Raw genomic sequence first — 20,885 nt, forward strand, 5'->3', positions numbered from 1 at the left:
TTTCTAGACTGATTCCAGGCCTGCTCTGTATGTGCCTCATATGAGATACTTTTCAATTCTTTCTCTTGCAAATGAAGCAAGAAGACAACTCTGGCAAAACACATTTGTTCAAATATACAAGTTGTTCTGCCCAAAATGATCACTGCTGAAGACAAACTTTGTTCTAAGTGCTGTAATTACCGCGCATTTCTCAGACCTTTTGACCAGTTGTGGTAATGAGCACCACAGTGAGAGACACTGTTGGCAAGCAGATTAGTTCCACAGGTCTCACTTTTTGTATCGCCCTAGTCTCCTCTCTCCGCAACGTCCCGGCTCTTCCATTGTTCCTCCATCATCATACACTCCCCTCCATCACATCTTCTGAGAAACGCATGTCTTTTGTTCTGCCCGCCAAGCTGCATGCAAAGGCATGGTGTTCTGCTTGTATTATTCATGACCAGCAGGGAAAAAAGAGATGGGGAGGGGGGGGGAGTGCGCGAGGGGTTGAGTCCCAGTGTGACACCAATTCAGTTTACTTAATTCAGTTTCATAATCAACACACGGAACTTACAGTTCCCTCTCTCTGCAGTGGACATAATGTCACTCATCGAAGAAAGAAAAAATGGAGGTGAAGTGAAGAGGGAAAGGCAAGGCGGGAAGGTTTGGGGGTAGGTTGGGGGGGGGGGGGGAGACAGAGAGAGCAAGAGACAGAGAGAGGGTGGAGGGGAGAGAGCGCTCAAATTGGGCTAGGGACTGTATTCCCTGTGCCATGTATCTTTCTGTCACTTCATAACCAAGCTCGCAAAAGCAAAAGCGAAGTCAAGGTATAACAGCCAAAATCTCTTCACAAACAACCTTCACCTTGTTAGATCAGAGGTCAGTTCACAACGAACAATGCAGCTAACAAGTGGCATTTTAGAGGAGGGGGGAGGGCAGACAACAGATGATAACTTGGTCAGCCAGTGTACCAGGGAAACGCAGACATATTTTCTGCTAAAGTCCCAACAGCCACAATGCTGTTTATCATATGATCAATGACTCTGCCTTGAGTCAGAAATTTGAAAATGCAAAGAACGCCACTGCTCATTCCTTTTATACTAAATCGCTCTCATCCATAAAACACTGCTGTGTGTCCCTGGTTTTTTTTTTTGGGGGGGGTGGGGGGATTTGTCGGTTATGTTTGGGAGGGGGTGAGTGTCTGTTGAGGCATGGGGGGTTGGTGAGTTAGGGTTATGGAGGAATGGGGGTGGGGTATTGTCTTGGCTGCCTGGCTACATCATCCTTCCACGGTGTCGCCTGGGATGCCAAGTGAAATCTGCCTCTTCCCTGCACCTAAGGGCTAATCAGTCAGTTTCAGTGAAAACTGGGTGAGCAAGCTCTGCTTTGCTCTCTGGCTGTCCTCTCTGTGTGGTACTCAGGCATGGGGGAGGAGAGGTCGGCACACTGCTTTCAAACACAGCCCATTCACAGAAAAGCCACAAGCCATCCTCCACTTTGCTATCAGTTACTATAGTGACGGTGATGAGGGAATTAAGCAGGAACACTCCTAAGCATGGGGGTGTTCAACGGCTTCGAGTCTCCTATATAAATGATGATAGCACACTGAGGTACATCTCTGTCAATGGTTATCAACCAATTTAAAATATTACACAACATAAAAAATGTTTATAGAACACAAGTTTTTTTTTTCCTGTCTCGCCTTCTATTATAGATATATTTAATTTAATATCGTATCCCCCGTGTTAAATATATATATATATATATATATATATATATATATATATATGTATATATATATATATTTTTTTTTTTAACAGGGGGGATGGCCCAATTCTCACTGACACTATTATATAGAGTATATGGGGGATGGCAGGCTAACAAGGGGGATGCATTTTGGTCATTTTGCTAACAAAGGGGATGGCATCCCCCCTCATCCCCCTGCAAATCACCTACTGTATATAAGGACATAAGCTGCTCTATGGTTTATGAGTTATGATTTTGTTTGACTTTTTTATTCTCTCTCTCTACATTTAATCCTTAAAGAATTATAGGTTTGTATCCTTTAAATGTCCTGTCCTTATTCCTTTACTTAGTCCTAAACTTAATTTAACAATTCCCTGATGGGCCAAATGAGACTAATAACAGATTAAATAACTAACACTGGAGATCAGAGGAAGTACGATCCAAAATAAGAACCAATGTAACCAAGCCACAAGAACAACTTCAGCGCATATTAGAAAAGATTCTACAGCTGTCTAAAACTGAACTGGATGGATGCAATATTACTCCTCTTCCATTACTTTTGGCTTTTGTTGATAATGGTGGGAAATGCTGCCTTGGGCATCAGTCCAGAATCCTCTATGACTGTTCAGCTGGGTGACTGAGACAGCTTATGCCATATGGTTTACATCATTTTCAGGCATTTTCGTGCCCTGTGGATGAAAACTTCCTGGAAGATGATGAAGGTTGAAGGTGATCACTTTCTGTTTGTTGCCATTTACCTTTACCTCTGAGTGTCTGAGTGGACCTAAACCATGCCAGGAATCCCCACTCAGAGCCACAGAACAGAGCCATTTACCATGGGAAAGCCACACTCAGGGCTGTAGTTTTCTTTAGGCATGCGCCACACTTAGTATGTTTTGTTATGAACAGGTTACGGGATGTCTCATCTCACCATAAGGGTACATTTTCATTGCACTTATGTCCTTGTCTTTCTAATCCTTTTACTTTAAAATGTTCCATTTTTAAATGCAATCAAGGTTTTATGCATCCGACTAGAGTGTTTTGATAATGTAGTATAGAGATATTTGTTTTCTCTCTGATGCCCCTGCCAGGATCACTTTAGTCACTGTTCCTTCAGAGACATCAGCAAGTCGAGCTGTCTGTAAGTAAGGCTCCTGCCAAGCGTTCTCCACAACCACCCATCCCTAAAAGCCAGTGACATCTCCCCTTCAGCCAGGCTAGCTGAAATATTGGGTGAGTGGCCTGCCCAATCTTTTTTAAATGTGTTCCTAAACATGATAAGATGTCAATTGTTTCACTCATTCAGAAACCACACCTGCACAGAAGCAACTTACTTACCCAGGTGTAAACTTCACTTTGGCAGCTACCTGCACCTAGTTTACGTTTGCTTGAAATCACTAACGTCTACACATACAAACATTGCAACACATTTATGTTCATTTTTCCGAATTCACTGTCTACTTTCAGCACCCAGACTTGCTAGAACTTCTCTCAAAGGCAAAGTGATGTCATGACTAAGCACTGCAAACAGAAACATGTTCACAGTTGTGTTCATTTACAGTAAGAACGCTCTCCATTTCCTGTTTAACTAAGTTCTGAAATGCCGGCTGAGAAGTGGATGTGGGTTGGCTCGAGCGTGTGATTAGCAATGACAATCATCAGACAAACGGAAGGAACTTTAAAGTAATACAGAACTATTCTGCTGTGAATCATCACATCAAGCACAGGAACACCTTGCTCCTTGATGTATGAAAGATTTACAGTGTCTCTTACTTAAAAAAAAAAAAAAAAAAAAAGGTCAGCATGCTTGTGGGTTTAAGACTAGTGACAGCAACAGAGATGGAAATGTCAGAGTAGGCACGGATTCATTCATGCAGTTCAGGTTAATCTGCTATGGGGGCAAACTGGTTTGCTAATTTGAGCCTTGCATGTGAAACACCAAGAAGAAAAAACAGTTAACATATTTTTTTTATTGTTTTTTCACGTTAACCGCATGGATGCTTTTAAATTAAAAAGAAAAAAAAAAGGATTTGAAACTGAAATGTATCGTGTTTGATTTTATTTATAGCCCCTCAGAGAAGGGCACTGCTCTCACCTTATCAGTTAAAGAGGCCAAAAAACAGTTTGAAAACACATGTTCTTCATGTTAGGAGGATCACACTCAAGCCTTTAGAAGTGCTGCCAAGCAGAGTCAGATCTGGGAAGGAACAACATGTCTGTCGGTGCGTGAAGGGATTAAACTCACCATGATCTTTTTGCCTTGCAGTTGCAGGACTCTCTGCTCTTTTCAGATACCATAAGCTGAACAGAGCTGGATCGCTCCTCATTGAGCGCTTTCACAGAAACACACACACACACAAAAGCAAAATCTATTTCCAAAACAGCCATAAAAAACCCATCCCAGTTCATTCCGTAGCCAATCATTCATGCGTCAGCATCTTGATAAACCACAGGAGAACATGGAGATTGATTTCATCTCTGACAAAGATGGCTGAAAAAAAAAAGCATCGTTCTAGAAGTCATGAGATATACACTCTCCTACGGTGAGGTAACTTATGCAAGTGTAAAATTATGATTAGGGGATGTTGAGGAGTACAGAGTAACGCCAGTCGAAAGCTGAACCCTAGATGAGTGGGACACTCGGGGCCCTGGTCCACGCTTGTCACATCTGGATGAATAGCGTGGCGTGTGCCCTTTCAGCCACACGTGGGGTGACCCCCCCCCCCCATCCCCCGCGGGTTCGGCTGCTGAGGGACAGGCAGCTCTCTAAACACATTCCTTTTTTTGTCATTCTAATTAGCTTCCAGAGGGGGGAAAAAAAGTCAGGTTTGCACACACACACACACACACACACACAGGCATGCATTACACAAATATGCATGTGCATTAACCAAATACATAAATACAAACAAGAAGAGTGGACAGCGTTTCTCTCATACACGCACACACACACACACCACATACACATGCACACATGTGCACACATTGAGATCTGTGGTTAGAGGAAATGTTTGTTGGATGGAGAGCCTGGTAACAACTGAGAACTGCGTACAGGCTCACAGTGGACACAGGCAAGTGGGGGAAGCTGAGTTTTCAACAGAGTCACCATGAGAACATCTCAAAGAGGAATGTTCTGTACCCCACCTCCTACCATTAACTAATGCCCTGCACACACACACACACCACGCATACACACACACGCACGCACACACGCACGCACGCACACACGCACGCACACACGCACGCACACACGCACGCACGCACACACACACACACACACGCACACACACACACACACACACACGCACGCACACACACACACACACACTTTATCCCACATCTCTTTTTCTCTGTATTCAAAAGAGATTGGCATTCATTCGCCACATGAGCAGCTAGACGTCTTTTTTTCACTGGAATGATCTATGATCCATGCACACACATATGTATAGCCAAATGTCAGCTATGACTCGACAAGTAACTTTTTATGACCACAAAAGAGTCTCCCTCTCGCTGTTTCTCTCTCTCTCTGTCTCGCAAACACATCCTAATCTTGATCTGACTCACGCAATCATAACAAATAGAAAGTGTTCCCCTATAGCCTGCATAATTCATAGTGCTTACATATTTTCAGCTTAAACTGTTTAAACACATTGTTAACTGCTGAATGTCTGGTCCTTGATCACTTTCATGGTTTGTGCTTGCACAGAACGTTGCGTCATGATTCTGAACGTCTTCTGTTTTGTTTCAGGACGGAAACTGGGAGGCAAATCAGGAATTCCACCTCATGCCGGAAAATTTTTACATGCAAACAGGAAACTGATCAAAGAGCTAATGCTCATCATATGCCACAACTAAAATACCCATTAGGTAATCACATACATGTTACGTATACAACTTCTTGTTCATATGTGCTGTAATAATTCATGAAAAGTCACGAGATAAAATATAATATATACTTATTTATCACTGATCAATCACCGTATTTCTGAAATGACTATTTGGAAGTTTGCTCTGTTGAATCCCAATTCGATGATCTGTGTGAATTAGACCAAAATTGACTTACAAATCCATGTGTTTATAGAGAAAGAAGCATCCCTAACCGGGATCTGAGGAGAATTAACACTGGTAAATCAACAATCCCATTAAGACAGACTATTTTGCCAAAGCCAATAGGAAATGGGCACCAGCGTGTGAAATACCAGAGTTTGAGCACCCCAAAGTTCAGCTGAATATGTTTCCTGAGGTCTGGTGAGGATTTCAAATATGGTAATCCAAATTCCACAAATCCTCCAGGCCTGATATTTTTTTCCTTTTCTTTGCAATATGAGAGGAATTCTATTTCATGTACCCCTCTTCCTTTCTTTTGTTTTGTTTCTCTAGAGTTACATCATCCTTCCCAGCTTCTTGATGGAATTAAAACATTTATTTTTCTATCCAGCTGCTGAAGGTCTATCCTTACACTTGAGGCATTTTTATTAGAGCAAGGATGATCCTTTAAACAAACCAAAGGACCCTGTCCCCAGCCCAACCCCCATTCTCCTCTCTCTGTGCACAACAAGGTTTACAGAGCTTTAGGCTGGGAGTCCACTGGTAACATCAGAAACATTTCACATGAGAAGTACCATTTCGCCTGAGAGAAGTTCTGTAGTCATCAGCTCACATATCAAACTACGAAAAGATCATTATGAAGAATGATTTATGATGTTGTTAAACTGGTCTTTGGTGAGTGTTAAGCCTTGAGTAAGCAGTACAGTGTCAGTAATACAACAAAAGAAGAAACTGGCAGATAACAATCTTTAGCTGGACATGTCCTCGAACAGGGACTGCCCCTACCCTCACCTCTCGGGACCGGCGAGGACGGCAGCTACAGAGAGGAACAGAGAAGTGATCAGTCCGCATATGTCATGGAACATGAGAAACATGCACGCACACTCACTATTGTGCTTCAGGTGAATTCTGAATCAAAATGTCAGACCTAAACAGAACGTGCTGTGAGTGAGGCTTTTTCCATGAGGAACATACTGTGACGATACATGACATTTCTATACTGGTCTGTGTCACTGATAACAGGACAAAGTGAAGTCATGGGATTCAAACCTTCTGCTATACATTGGAGAACCCACCACCCTCACCCCACCCCCAGACAAACACACAAACCCTCCTCCAAGTAACAGCATAATCCCACCCCCTACACACACACACACGCACGCACTCACACACACACACACGCACTCACACACACACACACACACACACACACACACACACACATATTCTCAGTCCAACGGCTCCCACAGCTCATTAATGCCCCGCAGCTCTTTGTCAGTGGAAGAGGAGGCGGGGCATTATACACACATTAAGCTTAAACCATCTGAATATATCAAATACCACCATCACGTACCACCATCACATTCAGATTTTCAAAACTCAAATTTAGCAATTACATATACTTTAACTATCTGTAAAGGGTGTAGAACATGTATCAAAAAAAAAAATCCCACGGTTCTCCTCTAACTGTATTACCTCCCGGTATGTTTTATAAATGCAACATCTGCTGCAAATCTTGATCTAAGAGATCTATTTTTTTGTAAACTGTATTATTGGACCTGATCAATGAAATTAAAATGATGATGTCTTTAGTATACATGGAAGCTATTGCATCCTGCCCCTCCCCTTCCCCTTTCTCATTGCAAGTCTTTCATGTCTGACCAGAAACAACAGGCTCAGAGACATTGGATTCCCTGGGGTTCACAAACTCCCCCACCTCCACTCCAAGCGCTCCAAACAAAGCTCTCCCCAGTTGCCAGGCTGACCCAGTAACCCTTCCAGCAATTCCTGCGGTATAGAATACCCACTTTCAGGCCCATCAGAACCCATGCCTGGGCACACAGTCCACCGTTTGTGTTTAGAGCAAAGTCACTCTCCTCAATGCAATCGGCTCCTGCCGCGGATTAGACCAGTTTCTTTTAGACAAGCACGATTGTGTGTTAAACGTACGGTGGCCTACCAGGCAGTAACTGGGAGGGTGCTAAAGATTGAATGTGCTAATCCGGTTAGACACAGGCATCATTCTTCACTGCCGTTTCAGTGGAATGCATTCTCTCTCTCTCTCTCTCTGCCAAGAATTTACATAGGTTATACAGCCTGAGCACACATTGCATGGATTATTTTTAAAGAAAATATCTAGCAATATCAATGTGGATGTGACAAGCACAGTATGAATCCATAACTCACAAATTGTTATGAGGCCAGAAGGAGCTGTCACTCCAACAGAGCTAAGACCCCCTTTCATTTGTGGCTAGTGATGCTATTCATTTACTGTAGCTGTAAAACTGAAAAAACATGCACGCTGCTTAAAATCCATAACTGTTCTCAATCTAGTCAGCCAAGCCCTGAGGGGTGGCGTCACACAACGCAACAGTCTCTCCTCTGTCTCAACTGTCGACTGAAGAACTCATGAAATATTGAAATCCTGGGAAGAGCAGCTGAGAGCTTGCCGTCAGTTTTTCTGCACAGCTCAACAATCAGAACTAATTAAAGCATTCCATTTTTGAAACATTGGGAGGGGTGAGCAAAAAAAAAAAAAAAACATTCATCTTACCCCCTGGCTCCCCTTGAAGCAAATTGCCGGTTGATTTGGTAAGGATCCCTGGGGATAGAAAGAAAGAGGCAAAAAGACAATGGTGAACACTTTATGTTATCGACAAAAAACCATAACCTATACAAATGAAGAATGCTCCTAATACTCCTTATACTCCTAATGCTAAAACGTAATATTTCATTTTAATTTGGATCAAAAGCACTGATGAAAACAAGGGCATCCGCCTTGGCTACAGGCCAACTCTGAAAAGAAAAATAACAATGTGAACAAAGGCTTCTCTTTGAAATAATAATAATAAAAAAAAACAATCTTTCTTCATAATTATGGCCTCATATCATCTGTTTCACCCAAGGGACGGAAGAATTTCCACTGTTGGTATTTATTTACATGGAACCCATGGTGAAAATCATGTTTACCTATTAGCTACCCCACACAGTAATTACAGTTTCACGTTTCGTGTTTGCCCTATTGACTTGAATTTCAGGCTCTCCGGTGGTAATGCATGTGGACAGAGGGGAAGGACTGGGTTCTCAGAGCATGAAAGCAGGCTTGTCACTGGCCTCTCGGCAACGTCATGGCTGTGCATGTGAGAGCCTAAAGATCAAGGCTCTCCTACGCTAATCTGCAGTGGAATGTGTCTGATTAATAAATGTAGACTTAAGGGACCTTTCATGAGTCGATCAGTTCTCTCTCTTTCTCTCCTTTGTGTGTGTGTGTGTGTGTGTGTGTGTGTGTGTGTGTGTGTGTGTGTGTGTGTGCATGTGTCTTGGATGAGGGTGCACTTGTAACGTCAGCCATCTGCAGCAATGTCTCACCAGTCACAGAAAGCTTGCAGTTTCAAATGTTCCCTTTCTCTTCCAGATGAACTCCCCAAAGAACATCTAAAGGTGAGGTGTAGTAACAATAAAGCTTCTCTCTGGAGATGTACCTAATGTAGACTATCAGTCTCTTGAATACAACCTGTAATCAGTACTGAGACCACCATAAAGCTCCTTTTCCATGAAACCATTTATGTAACTGTGCAACAGCGGGCCACACAAGTCTACACTCTGCTGTGTCTAGTATTCACAAACTTTTGAAAATACTGGTGTCATTCAACAACCACATAAATTATTGGAAGAGGGAAAAAAAAACACTTGGGCTGCCCACAGCAGTACTCAAAGCCATAATGTAAGGTCAACAGATAAGCCTCATTATCTTCAAGGTACAGCTGCAGCCATGGCCAACAAGCCAGTTTATCTATTATGGATGCGACAGGGAGAGGTCACCATGTTGCTTTTTGCATCGTGTCATAATTGAGTTAATATTGTTCAAAGAGAAACGAGCTTTTTGGTCAAGTATGTGTTTTAATGTGGTGGGATTAGAGGATAACTATAATTAAGGAGGTTCGCTTGAGCCGTGTTTCTATTCTGTTAAGGTGAAAGCTTATAAGCCTATACCAGGTCTAATTCAGCGAAAGCTTGAGAGAAATTGCCAGCGACCTTACTTGACTACCTATGAGGTAACAGTAATAATGCCAAATGTGGAAATAAAGACGTTAAATAGACAGCACTATCGTAACTGCAAGGGAAACTATGATTGTCTCTAAATGTATTTAGAGAGAGAAATCCATATAAAACAACGAAACAGGACACACAGTCTGATTAAACCCATTTACTTTTAATATTGTTAAAATGTTTTATGTTTAATTTACAGAATAGTGCCGATTTCGAAAGCAGCCTGTTTTACACACTAGTCCTGTCAACTTGAACTCTTGTTGCGAACACGGGGAAGTCAGCGCGTATTCTGATTGGGTTAAACCGCCGATATTCTACACCGCCTGCAAGACCAACGAGCTATGAAATCTGGAGGTCTTCCAAGTGTTTAAAGGGCAAAAACAATACAGAAGAGCACGCCAACAAAAATGCTCTGCCAACGTCCAATGAACTACAAGAGGCGCGGGGGTTGGGGGTAAAACTGACCAAGCGCCCCGTCCAGCTGGCGGACAGCTTTACCGCTGAGATATTGATTGTAGTGGAATCTGAACTGTGTTGTCCTCTTTGACAAAATGTTTACAATAGGGCAATTTTTAAAACATTTGTACTTCATTCAGTGTGTGACAGTTCGCTTACAACAGCTTTCGTGTGGCCCGACATTTTAAATGTGTCTTTTGTCTTTCTAAATTAGCCTATAATAGCCTACAACGTGAAAGCAAATCGTATCAGAAATTATGTAGTCTATCACGGGCGTTTTTCAAAATTTTGAAAACGTATGAACAATAGCGTAACTGCATAACAACTGAATATATTCACTGTTTTAAAGTAGACTGTTAGAAATAACTGTCGGTTAAAAAAGGGGGAAATTTCATCTCACTGGATCTTCATATTTGTCAACCTGTCAAATACAGATTTTGTAACCTTTTATAACCTTAGCAGTGAATGTAATTTTGTTAAATAAAGATAGCATGGTTTAAATCGAAGTTTTTGAAGAATACTGCGTACTTTAATTACCCCTGAGTTTGTTAAACAGTTCAAATGTGGACGAAATTCACTGTTCAAGATGCATTAGTATCATCACATATAAACGGAGAAAACTCATGTTTACTTTCTCGTCATTTTTTGAAGCCATAGCCTTGTGCGCCTCTCAGACCGTATGATCCCTGTAAGAAGCCACAAATGAAGAATCCGCACTAAATACCACCTAACCCCTTTTACATGTGTGACCAAGTACAAATCAATCATTATTTTAGCGAGAGTTACAAACAAAAGCATTTCAGGATTAAATTAAGGATGTTAGGACTAGATCAAGTTTGACACAACGCTATGTTGTCGAGGAAAAATTGGGGTCATTTGTTTTGTTGGAATAAGTTACTTTTCATTTTTAGACAGACAGGTATATCCAGTGGAAATCTCAAGAAGAAAAAACTGATGGAAAATATTTTCAGCTCTCCCAGAAAAGCAGTCATTACAAACATAGACCATTTCAAAGATATTTAAAACCGGTCTGTAAATCTGTTAAGCCGCTCGGTATGCAAACTGTAACTCAGCCTCGCTTACTCGGTAGCCAACGCAAAGAAATTGTTAGTTTGATAAACAACGAAAATCCCGTATTATGTGTCTATATAAAACGTGTTTAAAGTACATGGAACTTTGTACTCTTCCGTACCACAATATCATTGATTCTTCTGACTTAGACGACAAACTGTAATACACACCAACACAGTCTCTAAATACTAGCTTAATTTAAATAATATTTGCGTTACCTTCAGGTTTTGATAGGCTTCTAGTGTCCGGATGGCAGTGTCTGTAAGCTTGACGTGATAAATAGTTTTGTTGGGAATGTTTTTATTAATCTTTCCACAGGAGAGCCCATATCGATGCTCCTGTTTTAACGCTGCCATGTCTGGGACTGAGGTAAACTGGCGACATGCTCAGTGAGACGTCACTTGTGTCTAGGCGGAGTTACAAGCACCCACCACGTCATTCACAGACGCACGCACACACACTCACACTCACACATACACACACATACACACGTACGCATACACAAACACGTACACTTGTACGCGCGCGCACACACACACAGAGCATGAAATACTGTGTACTGAGTGAGCTGGCAGATGGATGATCATTGATCATTGAAATGAAACACTAAAAATGGCCATATTTGTATATATTACTGTTCCTCACCACGTCATTTACAGACTGTGTGTATGAGTATGTGTGTGTGAGTGTTTGTGTGTGTGTGTGTGTGTGTGTGTGTGTGTGTGTGTCTGTCTGTCTGTGTGTAAACACGACAATAACACGGGCTTGAGTGTTTATGAGAGAAATTAAATGGAAATCCCTAAAAACTATCTTACTTTACAGAGAAATCCCCTGATCAACCAAATCACTCCCTTTTTGGCACAAAAGCAACTTCCAGCCAAAGATGCACAACCTGATAACTGGAGGCTGAATGAAGACATTTAGGAAATTTGTATGTGAAGAGGAGCAAAATGAAGAACTTTAAAAAATTTAATCAAGCATAAAGCACACTGACTGTGTCAAACTTATGAAGGTGTATAATTTCATGCCTCAGACAGACATGTTTATCGGAAGGATCTTAAGGGAAGGTTTACGTATTGTGTAGGTTTAACTGAAAAGTCAAAAAGACACTAAAGTCTGTCACTCTGCCCCCCCCCCCTTTCTCTCTCTCTCTCTCTCTCACTATGCCTATCCCTATCCCACTGCGATGTGCAATTCTATGAGAATAATTTACCTTGTTAGTATATAATAGAAATAACAACAATAGCCCACAAAACATTTTGAATTGTAATATGAACACATTAATTTTAGAAATTAAAAAAAAATTAAATTCGAAATTTCCATTTGCATGTAATAACACAAATATGTGTAAATAATGGCCTGACACCAGATTTACCGGGACTACAGCAACATCATCAATTCTGAGATTACTGAGCATTAAACTATGCGGTTGTGTGAAGGGCACATTTTCAAGCAATATTATGATGTAGATTAAAACACACACACACACACACACACACACACACATACACGCACACACATGCACACACACAGAAACAATGAAAATAATTAATTGAATACGGGCTGGTGAATCTGGGCACCCTTTAAACTCACAACCAGATGAGTTGAAATAGAGATAATAAAAAAAATTGAGAATTTAGGTTAATTAGAGATCCGTAATCCCCCATACACAAGGTGCTTGGGCTGTGGATTAAGAAGCTTTCTCATCGTGTCTACTGGAGTCTTGGTTTGCCATATGGTCGTCTGAGATCCAGAGGCATCTAAACCAGACTATTTAAACAAGAAACATTGTCTTAGTGAATGATATGTTACACACACAAAATGCATCACACTGTGGAATTTCTTAACTGTTAAATACAGTTGAACCATCAGTGATTCTGCAAGCACAATTGTATCCGATTACTGAATTATGCAATATTGAATTTCATTAGGTAAAATATACGTGTCACAAGTTTTAATCACCCACTCCATTCCTCTTAAATAATATAAATGTAAAGCTGAGACCACTGTTCCTAGATTGATTTAGTTCAATGTAAAAAAGAAACACTGTAAGTAAATTCAAATGCCTGATTGGACAGCCAACACAGAGCTGCTTCTGACACTCATAACTTGAAATGGCTTGTGTTTTTGACATATTAACAAGCTACGAGGGGCAACTGATTGAATCAACAGGTATGTTATTAGCACATTGAGAATAAACCACACATCACTATGTACTATACTAGGACATTTAATATGTCTTCACACACACAATGAAAAACGAATACTTAAAAAATAACTTCAGGAACTCAGTTAGACCAGTTGGTTCAAGTTTTATTGGGGTTTCCTGCAATTGTAATTTTATCAGCAACTAGTCTGAAAACACTAAAGTATGCTTTGAAAGGTTTAAGGCAAAGTCAACACACAGCAATTCATTAAAATGCAGGCATGTACAAATATTTTTTGTATCAGGGGAATTTAGCAGAAAAACATCAGAGATGATTCATGATTGAGGCATTTTTTAATCAATCAATTGTCAGCAGTCAATTAAAACAAATAAACAAATCTATCTGTAATTGCACACACACAAACTGTGGACAATGAATTTGTCTCTGCATTTAACCCATCCAACATACCAGTAGTGAACACACAACAGACGCAGGAGCAGTGGACAGCATTCCTCTGTGCCCAGGGAGCATTAGGGTTAAGCACCATGCTCAAGGGCACACAGCCGTGGATGTTGGGCCTGGGAATCAAACTGGCAACCCTCCAGTCACGAGCCCAGTTCTCTAACCTTTAGACCACGCCTTATGTATCCTTATGTATCTCACTAGGTGAATAGAATATGTATCTACCTGTCTCCACAAAGAGAACAATAAAACACGTGAATTTAATTAAAAATTTTCAAACAAAAATCTGTGCATTGCTCATCAACAGAGGTTAACAACGCTATAAACATTGCCCATAGCCTCTGTAGGAAGGCTCTTCCTGCATAGGCAAGATCAGAATCAACAATTACAGATTTGCATACAAAGTGATCTCTTAATGCTATGATGGCTGGGTATGGCTTTAGTAAAGCCTGACATTTCACTTTAACTGGGGAAACATGACATTTTAACTAAAATTCAGCCAGACACACACAGTGAGAAAAAGTGACAACACATCAAAGCAGTACAGACATAATATTTAGCATAAATGGCCACTTACAAACAAAAAAAATTCTTTTGTTTAACCTTCCTGTCAGATATCATGAACTGCACATTTCTAAAATGTACAGTGCTGAATGTGTTTCAAGATGCAACTGGTCTTTCTCACCACCTAATGTTTAAACAGCACTGTACACACATCTGCCGAAATGTAAATTATAGTTACCGTTTTTCTTTTAGTTAAAAAGAATTCAGGAGCAGGAGACATTCTGTGCTGAATTCATAGCAGAGGCCTGTCTTGTCTTGAAAGTCACTACTCACTGATTTTTCTGTCCTACGTGGTATGTTGCAAACCTGGAAAAACCTGTTTGTATCCTCAGAGTGTGTTATTCTAGGTCAATATATGGGTTTATTTTACGAAAGATTATTTTGGTGCCGTAATGTTGGTGTTGTAGTACTCTATATTTTCTCAAAGGAAACACATGTACGCGCACACACACACATACACACACAGACACTCACACAGACACACATACACACACACATACACATACACACAAACAACAACAACAACAACAACAACAAAAAAACATATGCACAATATTAAATGAGAAATGGGGAGGTAGAGGTGTTAAATCTGGTTAGTATATATAGAAAGTACAATCCACTCAACTCAACCACCCAGCATTTAGCAACTACCAGGCCATGAGGTCATCAGGGTAATTCTAGACAAGTGTTCCCACAAAACACTATAGACTGCTTAAAAAGCGAAAGCCAACCGAATCGCATTCTCACAAGACAAAGAGAGGCAGAGTTGGTCCAGTAGGCGACAAGCCCCTGATATCTCATTGGTGGACCGTGTTCATGGAAACTGCATTATGGGACAGCGTGATGAAGTCATTAAGGAGCTTACAGACGTTCGGACGGATTAGATTTTGCTCTTCTAATCCAACAGATTACCGTCGTACAGCCCTGCCTGACAGAGGCTGAAGGTTTCACGGTGCAACACAGTTTTTCTATACATTGATCATTTGTCTGTTTTTATTTTATCTCTAAGAAATAAGTAGGTTTAGGTGGACAGATGAACGATTGGGATATAACATCATAACTTCACAGACAAGATCCCGTCTGCTAACTCCAGGTATACAAAAGTCAACTGCTGCAGCCAGGATTTATGACGGTCGGCAATGCTGTACGTCTGCTGTAATTCAATTAGGGTCCATGTGGACACTGAGGTTTAAAATATACTACAGGGTGTTGCTCATGGATACAAGTGTTTGTCAGTCTTAGCTGAAGCAAACAGATAGCAGCTTCCAGCTTTTTTTTTTTGGAAGTTTACAGTGCATAATAGAGTATAGTGTCCGGGCAAGGTCAGTCTCTCTTGGGTATTCCTAGGTTGATGGTATCCCTTGCTCCCTGTGGAGAGATGGAGCAAGAGGCTGGAGAACCAGAGGATATATCACTGGATCCAAATGAATCTAAAGCAATGCAGACCAGCCCCAGGCCTGAGGACGGGGAGGGCATGGTGGAGACACCGTCTCAGCAGGCAGTCATGGGGACTAGAACAGAGACTGAGAAAATGGACGAAGAATGTGAATACAAAGAGGAGAAAAAGAGAAGGGTAGAGACAGAGTTGGAAGAGGGAATGGAAAAGGAAGATGATATTAAGAAAGAGGAAGAAGAGGAAGAGCAGGGAGGGGAGGTGGAGGAGAAGACTTTGATCAGTCAGGATGAAGGTGGCAGAGCTGAGACTGAGTGTGGTGAAAGCACTAATGACGACACCACAGGACACCCCGAGGGAGGAAGAAGGCTGAGGAAGACTTCAAGTTTGGGAAAAACTGTTCGCTTTCAGGAGGCTGAGGTTGTGGAGGAGAGAGACAACTCTGAGGAGACTCTCTTCCCTGAATATGAGTCAGAGGAATGGACCTCCTCTAGTTTTGAGGTGCTGTTCCTGGCAGAGGACTGGTTGGATATTACAGGTAAGCAGTCTATGGTTATGACCTGATTGCTATGTGTATTCTGCAATAACTTCAGATAATTACTTAAGCTCAAAGAGTGCTGCTCAAGCGATAATATCATCATTTTCTTCAGACCAGTAGCAACATGCTCAAACCACGTCTTAAGGTTGAGCTGAACTTTTCAAATAGAAACCAAATTGACTGTCACAATATAACCAAGAGATGAACAGTCAGTAATATTCCACATTAAAGTACCTTTACTGAAAGCTGGCTTGTAGTGCATTTGGCCATTGTAAAGATAATATCATACTATAGAGAAAATGAGCAACAATGGTATTAAGCTGTTAAAACAAACTTTATGATGTTATTGCTAAGAGACATTTTCATTTCTGCAGTTAAACTCTCTCTCTTAACAAATCACCGACAACACATAATAAATTTACAGAAAAAATTACTATTGGTGCTAGAGTTTAGCAAAGATCCATGTTGCCATGGCATCTTCAAATCCCTCTTTAAAGAACCACTGCAGAGTCCCACATTCAAAAGCACGTGAATGAACACCTTCCTTTCCCCTTTGTGCCCCTGACTGTGCCTGCCTGAAGATGACCGTCTGCTTCGGAAGAAGATTCTGGAGCATGGCCCTCAAGAGGCCCCTGGCCCATGCTGGGGTCAAGAGGTCACTCTGAAAATGCAAGGTGTATTGGAGGACAGAACAGTGGTAGAGAAAGACTGCAAACTGGTCTTTGTCATTGGGGAGGGAGATGTCAATCAGGTGAGACATGTAGCTGTAAAGGGGGTTGGAGGTGTGTGTGTGTGTGTGTGCTTTGGAGGATGGAGGTGTATGTGGGGGGTGGCAGGATATGCCAGAACAGGAGCAAAATTGAGAAAGTTCTTCTGGTGCCCCTGTATGCTGTATGAAACTTCGCACCTGCTCACTGTATGTCCACCCACAGGGAATTGACAAGACAGAGACAGTGGAAACTACAAACTAGTGGAAACATTCAGACAAAAGTCAGTCTGCTTTTTGGCCAGTTTTCTGTGGGTGTTATTCACATTTTGCACTGCCCAATATGACTTCAAACTAATAATAATTAGTTAAGGAGGAGAATTGCAAAAGAGGGATGAATAATCAATATATTTCGTTGTCACTGAGTTTGCCATTTGTACTAAAGCAAAAAAAAAGCTTCCTCAATTATTAACTGACAAGAGGTTTTAAAAGCAACAGCTGGTGATTTGCCTGATGATGGATATGATAAGGTACTGTATGTGAGTGACATTGTCTTGCCCTACATGTTTAGGCACTGGAGGAGTGTGCCATATCAATGAGGAAAGAGGAGATCGCATTACTGTTGGCTGATTCACAGTACACTTACGGACTGCTTGGAAGGTAGGAAAAATCTCTTTTCTACTCTGCGTAGTACAACCAAGCCAAACAGTAATAAAAATCATTTAAAAAAAAAACCCCAAAAAACCCCAAACCCTCACTGTCTCCCCTGCACGATAATGTGCACAAAATTGACATAGAAGTCAACGCATTTTCAGATAAGGAAAACAAGGAATTAGTCATCTTCCAAAGAAGCTCTTTAATATTTAAACAAATGAGCACTGGGAGATTGGAGTATTATAAATCAGAGACTATGTAAAAAAGGTCAGACTAGTGGAATCATTTATTGCTCCTTTTCATTACACTTTTTTTAACAGAGTAATATGACATCTATCTTCACACTGAGGGACAAAGTCCTTTTGTTACCTACCTGTTGATGTCAGGGCACAGAGCCTGTTCGCATGGTTAATGAACCATGAACAGGAGCAGATGGTCTGCCCCCCCTCACCCCCACTCCCCCAACGACATTCAGGGATGGCCAAAAGCTTGTGTCCTCCCAAAACCCAGGAGGACACTACTTTAGTTACAGTAGTGTTATATGTCTGTAGCTACGTATATGTATACATTGTAGTAGATTCAGTTCAGACTGTAGTATATATTTGAATGTAGATACTTGGCTATGAATTGTCTTAAGTGACCAGTGAATCTGTTTGTTTTAGAATTGATAAATACAGATTCAATGCAGTAAATTAATTAAATCACTCTCACTCTGCTTGTTAATGCACTGTCAGGGTATACACCTCTCCATCAGTGTGTATCAAAGGCACCACAGGCCTGCCAAAACCGACTAATCTGTATTTAGCGGTGTCCCAGGCTTAAGAAACAGTGGAATAGTCCATTGGAACACTCTGTATTGTTTTCATTTGGATTCTGGGCATTCTGGGTATAGACACTGTCCCTACATTGGAGTGAAGGCTCTCAGCTTTACCTGTTGCAGCTGTGTATTGCCATGCAGTGTGAGATCGGGTCATATTCTCTCTCTCTCCCTCTGTTATGTGTGTGCAGTGTGTTTGTGGTCTCAGGTTTTGTTTGTTTCTCTTCGTGTGTGTGTGTGTGTGTGTGTGTATGTGTGTGTGTGTGTGTGTGATGTGTGTGGAATGAAACTGACTCAGGAGAGTGGGCCCCTGTGTGACTGTTAGGCTCTTCTGGAGCACTGAAACACGGAGAGAGAGAGAGGCTTATGGGAGGTGCTCCTGCCTGCCTCTCTCACTGGCCCTGTTATGCGTTCCCTCCCATGGGGGCTAGCAGTCAGGAGAGGCAGACAGGAGCTCAGTTAATGGTTGTTTTGATGCCACTGATTAGAACTGTGTGTGGTGTAGTCAAATTTAGCCCTTCCCCGAAGGTAGACCTCATAGACCTCTCACCAGGGCCAGAAAGGGTGACAGCATTGTCACTCTAACAACATCTCCTCCCATGATAATATAGGGTACAATAAAAAACATACATACACATAGACACACGCGACCTTCCTAAAAAGCACCAGTGATGTGGTGTTGTACTTAAAACTGCTCTTTCAGACAAACAAACACCTCAGACTTGCATGTTTGCTAGTATGCAGATATATGGCAAAAGAATATTTCAAAGCTCTCTATGAAGAAATTAGACAGAGGCTGCTATAACACATATTATATTAGAAGATAATTGCATGTCAAATTACAAATAGGATAATTGTATGTCAAATTACAAATAAAACAAAAACAGGCATCTTGTATAAGAATCTGACGACACAGGAAATGAGAAGAGCAGAAGGGAGATAAGCAGAGGAAAAGATTTTTGGGGAGAGATTGAGAGCTGTCAGGAGCATGGTACAGCCAGCCCCGTCTCCTCTGAGAGACCTCTTCAAATCATCCTGTCTGGGCCATCTCCACAAACACTGATTCAGCCTGTAGTCCATAGTCTAGAGCAGTGGACAGGAGTATTTTTATTCATTAGTTAATGTATAGCCTCTTTCTCTCTCTCTCTTTTTCTCTCTCTCTGTCACTCTCTTTCTTGTTCTCCCTTGTTCTGTCTTGTTCTCCTTCTCCTTCTTCTTCTTCTTCTTCTTCTTCTTCTTCTTCTTCTTCTTCGTCTTCTTCTTCTTCGTCCTCCAGCTCTTCTTATTCTTTGTTCTTATGCTCTGCCAGTCCCTCTCTCAAACACACAAACACCCTCTGTCTCTCTTTTTGTCTCCACTAAGAAGGGATGAGAATTAATGTATCATGCTGGCCCGAAAACATTTTCCTTTTTTTCCACAGACACTTTACTATACTAACTGTGACTGTGAGGCTTGCAAGATATTTTGAGTGAGTCAGGCATAAGGCACCTTAACACTGGGCTGCCAGTATTTGCTTTAATGAGTCACACAGTAAAGCTGGGATCCTGGCATTGTTCAGAATCATCACATCCAGCATGAACCCAAACACACCAAACATTTCCAAAAATGCATCAGATGGACCCTGTCAGTCATCACTTTGTAAACATGAATCAGGAGCATCTGTGAGGGTCTGCTCCTGCTCTGATTCAACACCACAATAGATTTGCAAAGGTGAGAGGAGTCATTCAACTCCTGCTGCGCTCCTCAAACAAGCCCTAATCAATGCAAGACAAGTCACACAAAAAAGAATCTGTAAAATCTATGGAACCATTTTATGTTTACACACTGACACAACTTTGAACTGCATTGAAGAGAATTAATTAAATCCAGACATTATTTTGTCAGAAAAACATTTCATCTCTCAAGGGACCAAGGGACTATTATTTGTTTTAATTCGCAAGGCAAGGATGTTGTCACTCAAACAGAAGCAGATTCAGATGGCAACTGTAGCTAATATTTCAATTATTTCTTACAGAAAAGTTCACAAAAAACCCCCAAAAATCTCTCAGTGAGTGGGTTTGTGGTTTTGATGATTAGAAATGCTTCAGACTAGTCATTTCCCATACATGTTACCTCAGTTGTTCTTGAATTCAAACAAACATGTGATCAGCGAGAGCTTCTGAGCAGCACATTTAGAAATCAGACGTTTAGAAAATTTCCTCAGAATTTTTGAAAAAAAAATTACCCAAATGAGTCAGAAATTCAGTCAGCAAATGTTG

The 20,885-nt window shown here is 41.2% G+C and overlaps 2 protein-coding genes across 2 annotated transcripts in view; one reads left to right on the plus strand and one right to left on the minus strand.

The window, feature by feature from the left end:
- LOC115805747 (RNA polymerase II elongation factor ELL) overlaps nt 1–11,702 on the minus strand; it is a 29,514-nt gene extending 17,812 nt beyond the window's left edge. The window contains exons 1-2 of the mRNA XM_030766421.1: nt 11,565–11,702; nt 8,324–8,371 (exon numbers count right to left, since the gene is read on the minus strand). Of these exons, the coding sequence (XP_030622281.1) occupies nt 8,324–8,371; nt 11,565–11,702 (186 nt within the window). The remainder of the gene's footprint in view (nt 1–8,323; nt 8,372–11,564) is intronic.
- A 4,168-nt stretch (nt 11,703–15,870) lies between these two features.
- The window catches only part of fkbp16 (FKBP prolyl isomerase 16), a 28,264-nt gene continuing 23,249 nt past the window's right edge, over nt 15,871–20,885 (plus strand). Inside the window, exons 1-3 of the mRNA XM_030766893.1 lie at nt 15,871–16,450; nt 17,032–17,201; nt 17,728–17,816. Of these exons, the coding sequence (XP_030622753.1) occupies nt 15,871–16,450; nt 17,032–17,201; nt 17,728–17,816 (839 nt within the window). The remainder of the gene's footprint in view (nt 16,451–17,031; nt 17,202–17,727; nt 17,817–20,885) is intronic.

The sequence above is a fragment of the Chanos chanos genome, chromosome 2 (genome assembly GCF_902362185.1).
Source record: "Chanos chanos chromosome 2, fChaCha1.1, whole genome shotgun sequence".
Lineage (NCBI taxonomy): Eukaryota > Metazoa > Chordata > Actinopteri > Gonorynchiformes > Chanidae > Chanos > Chanos chanos.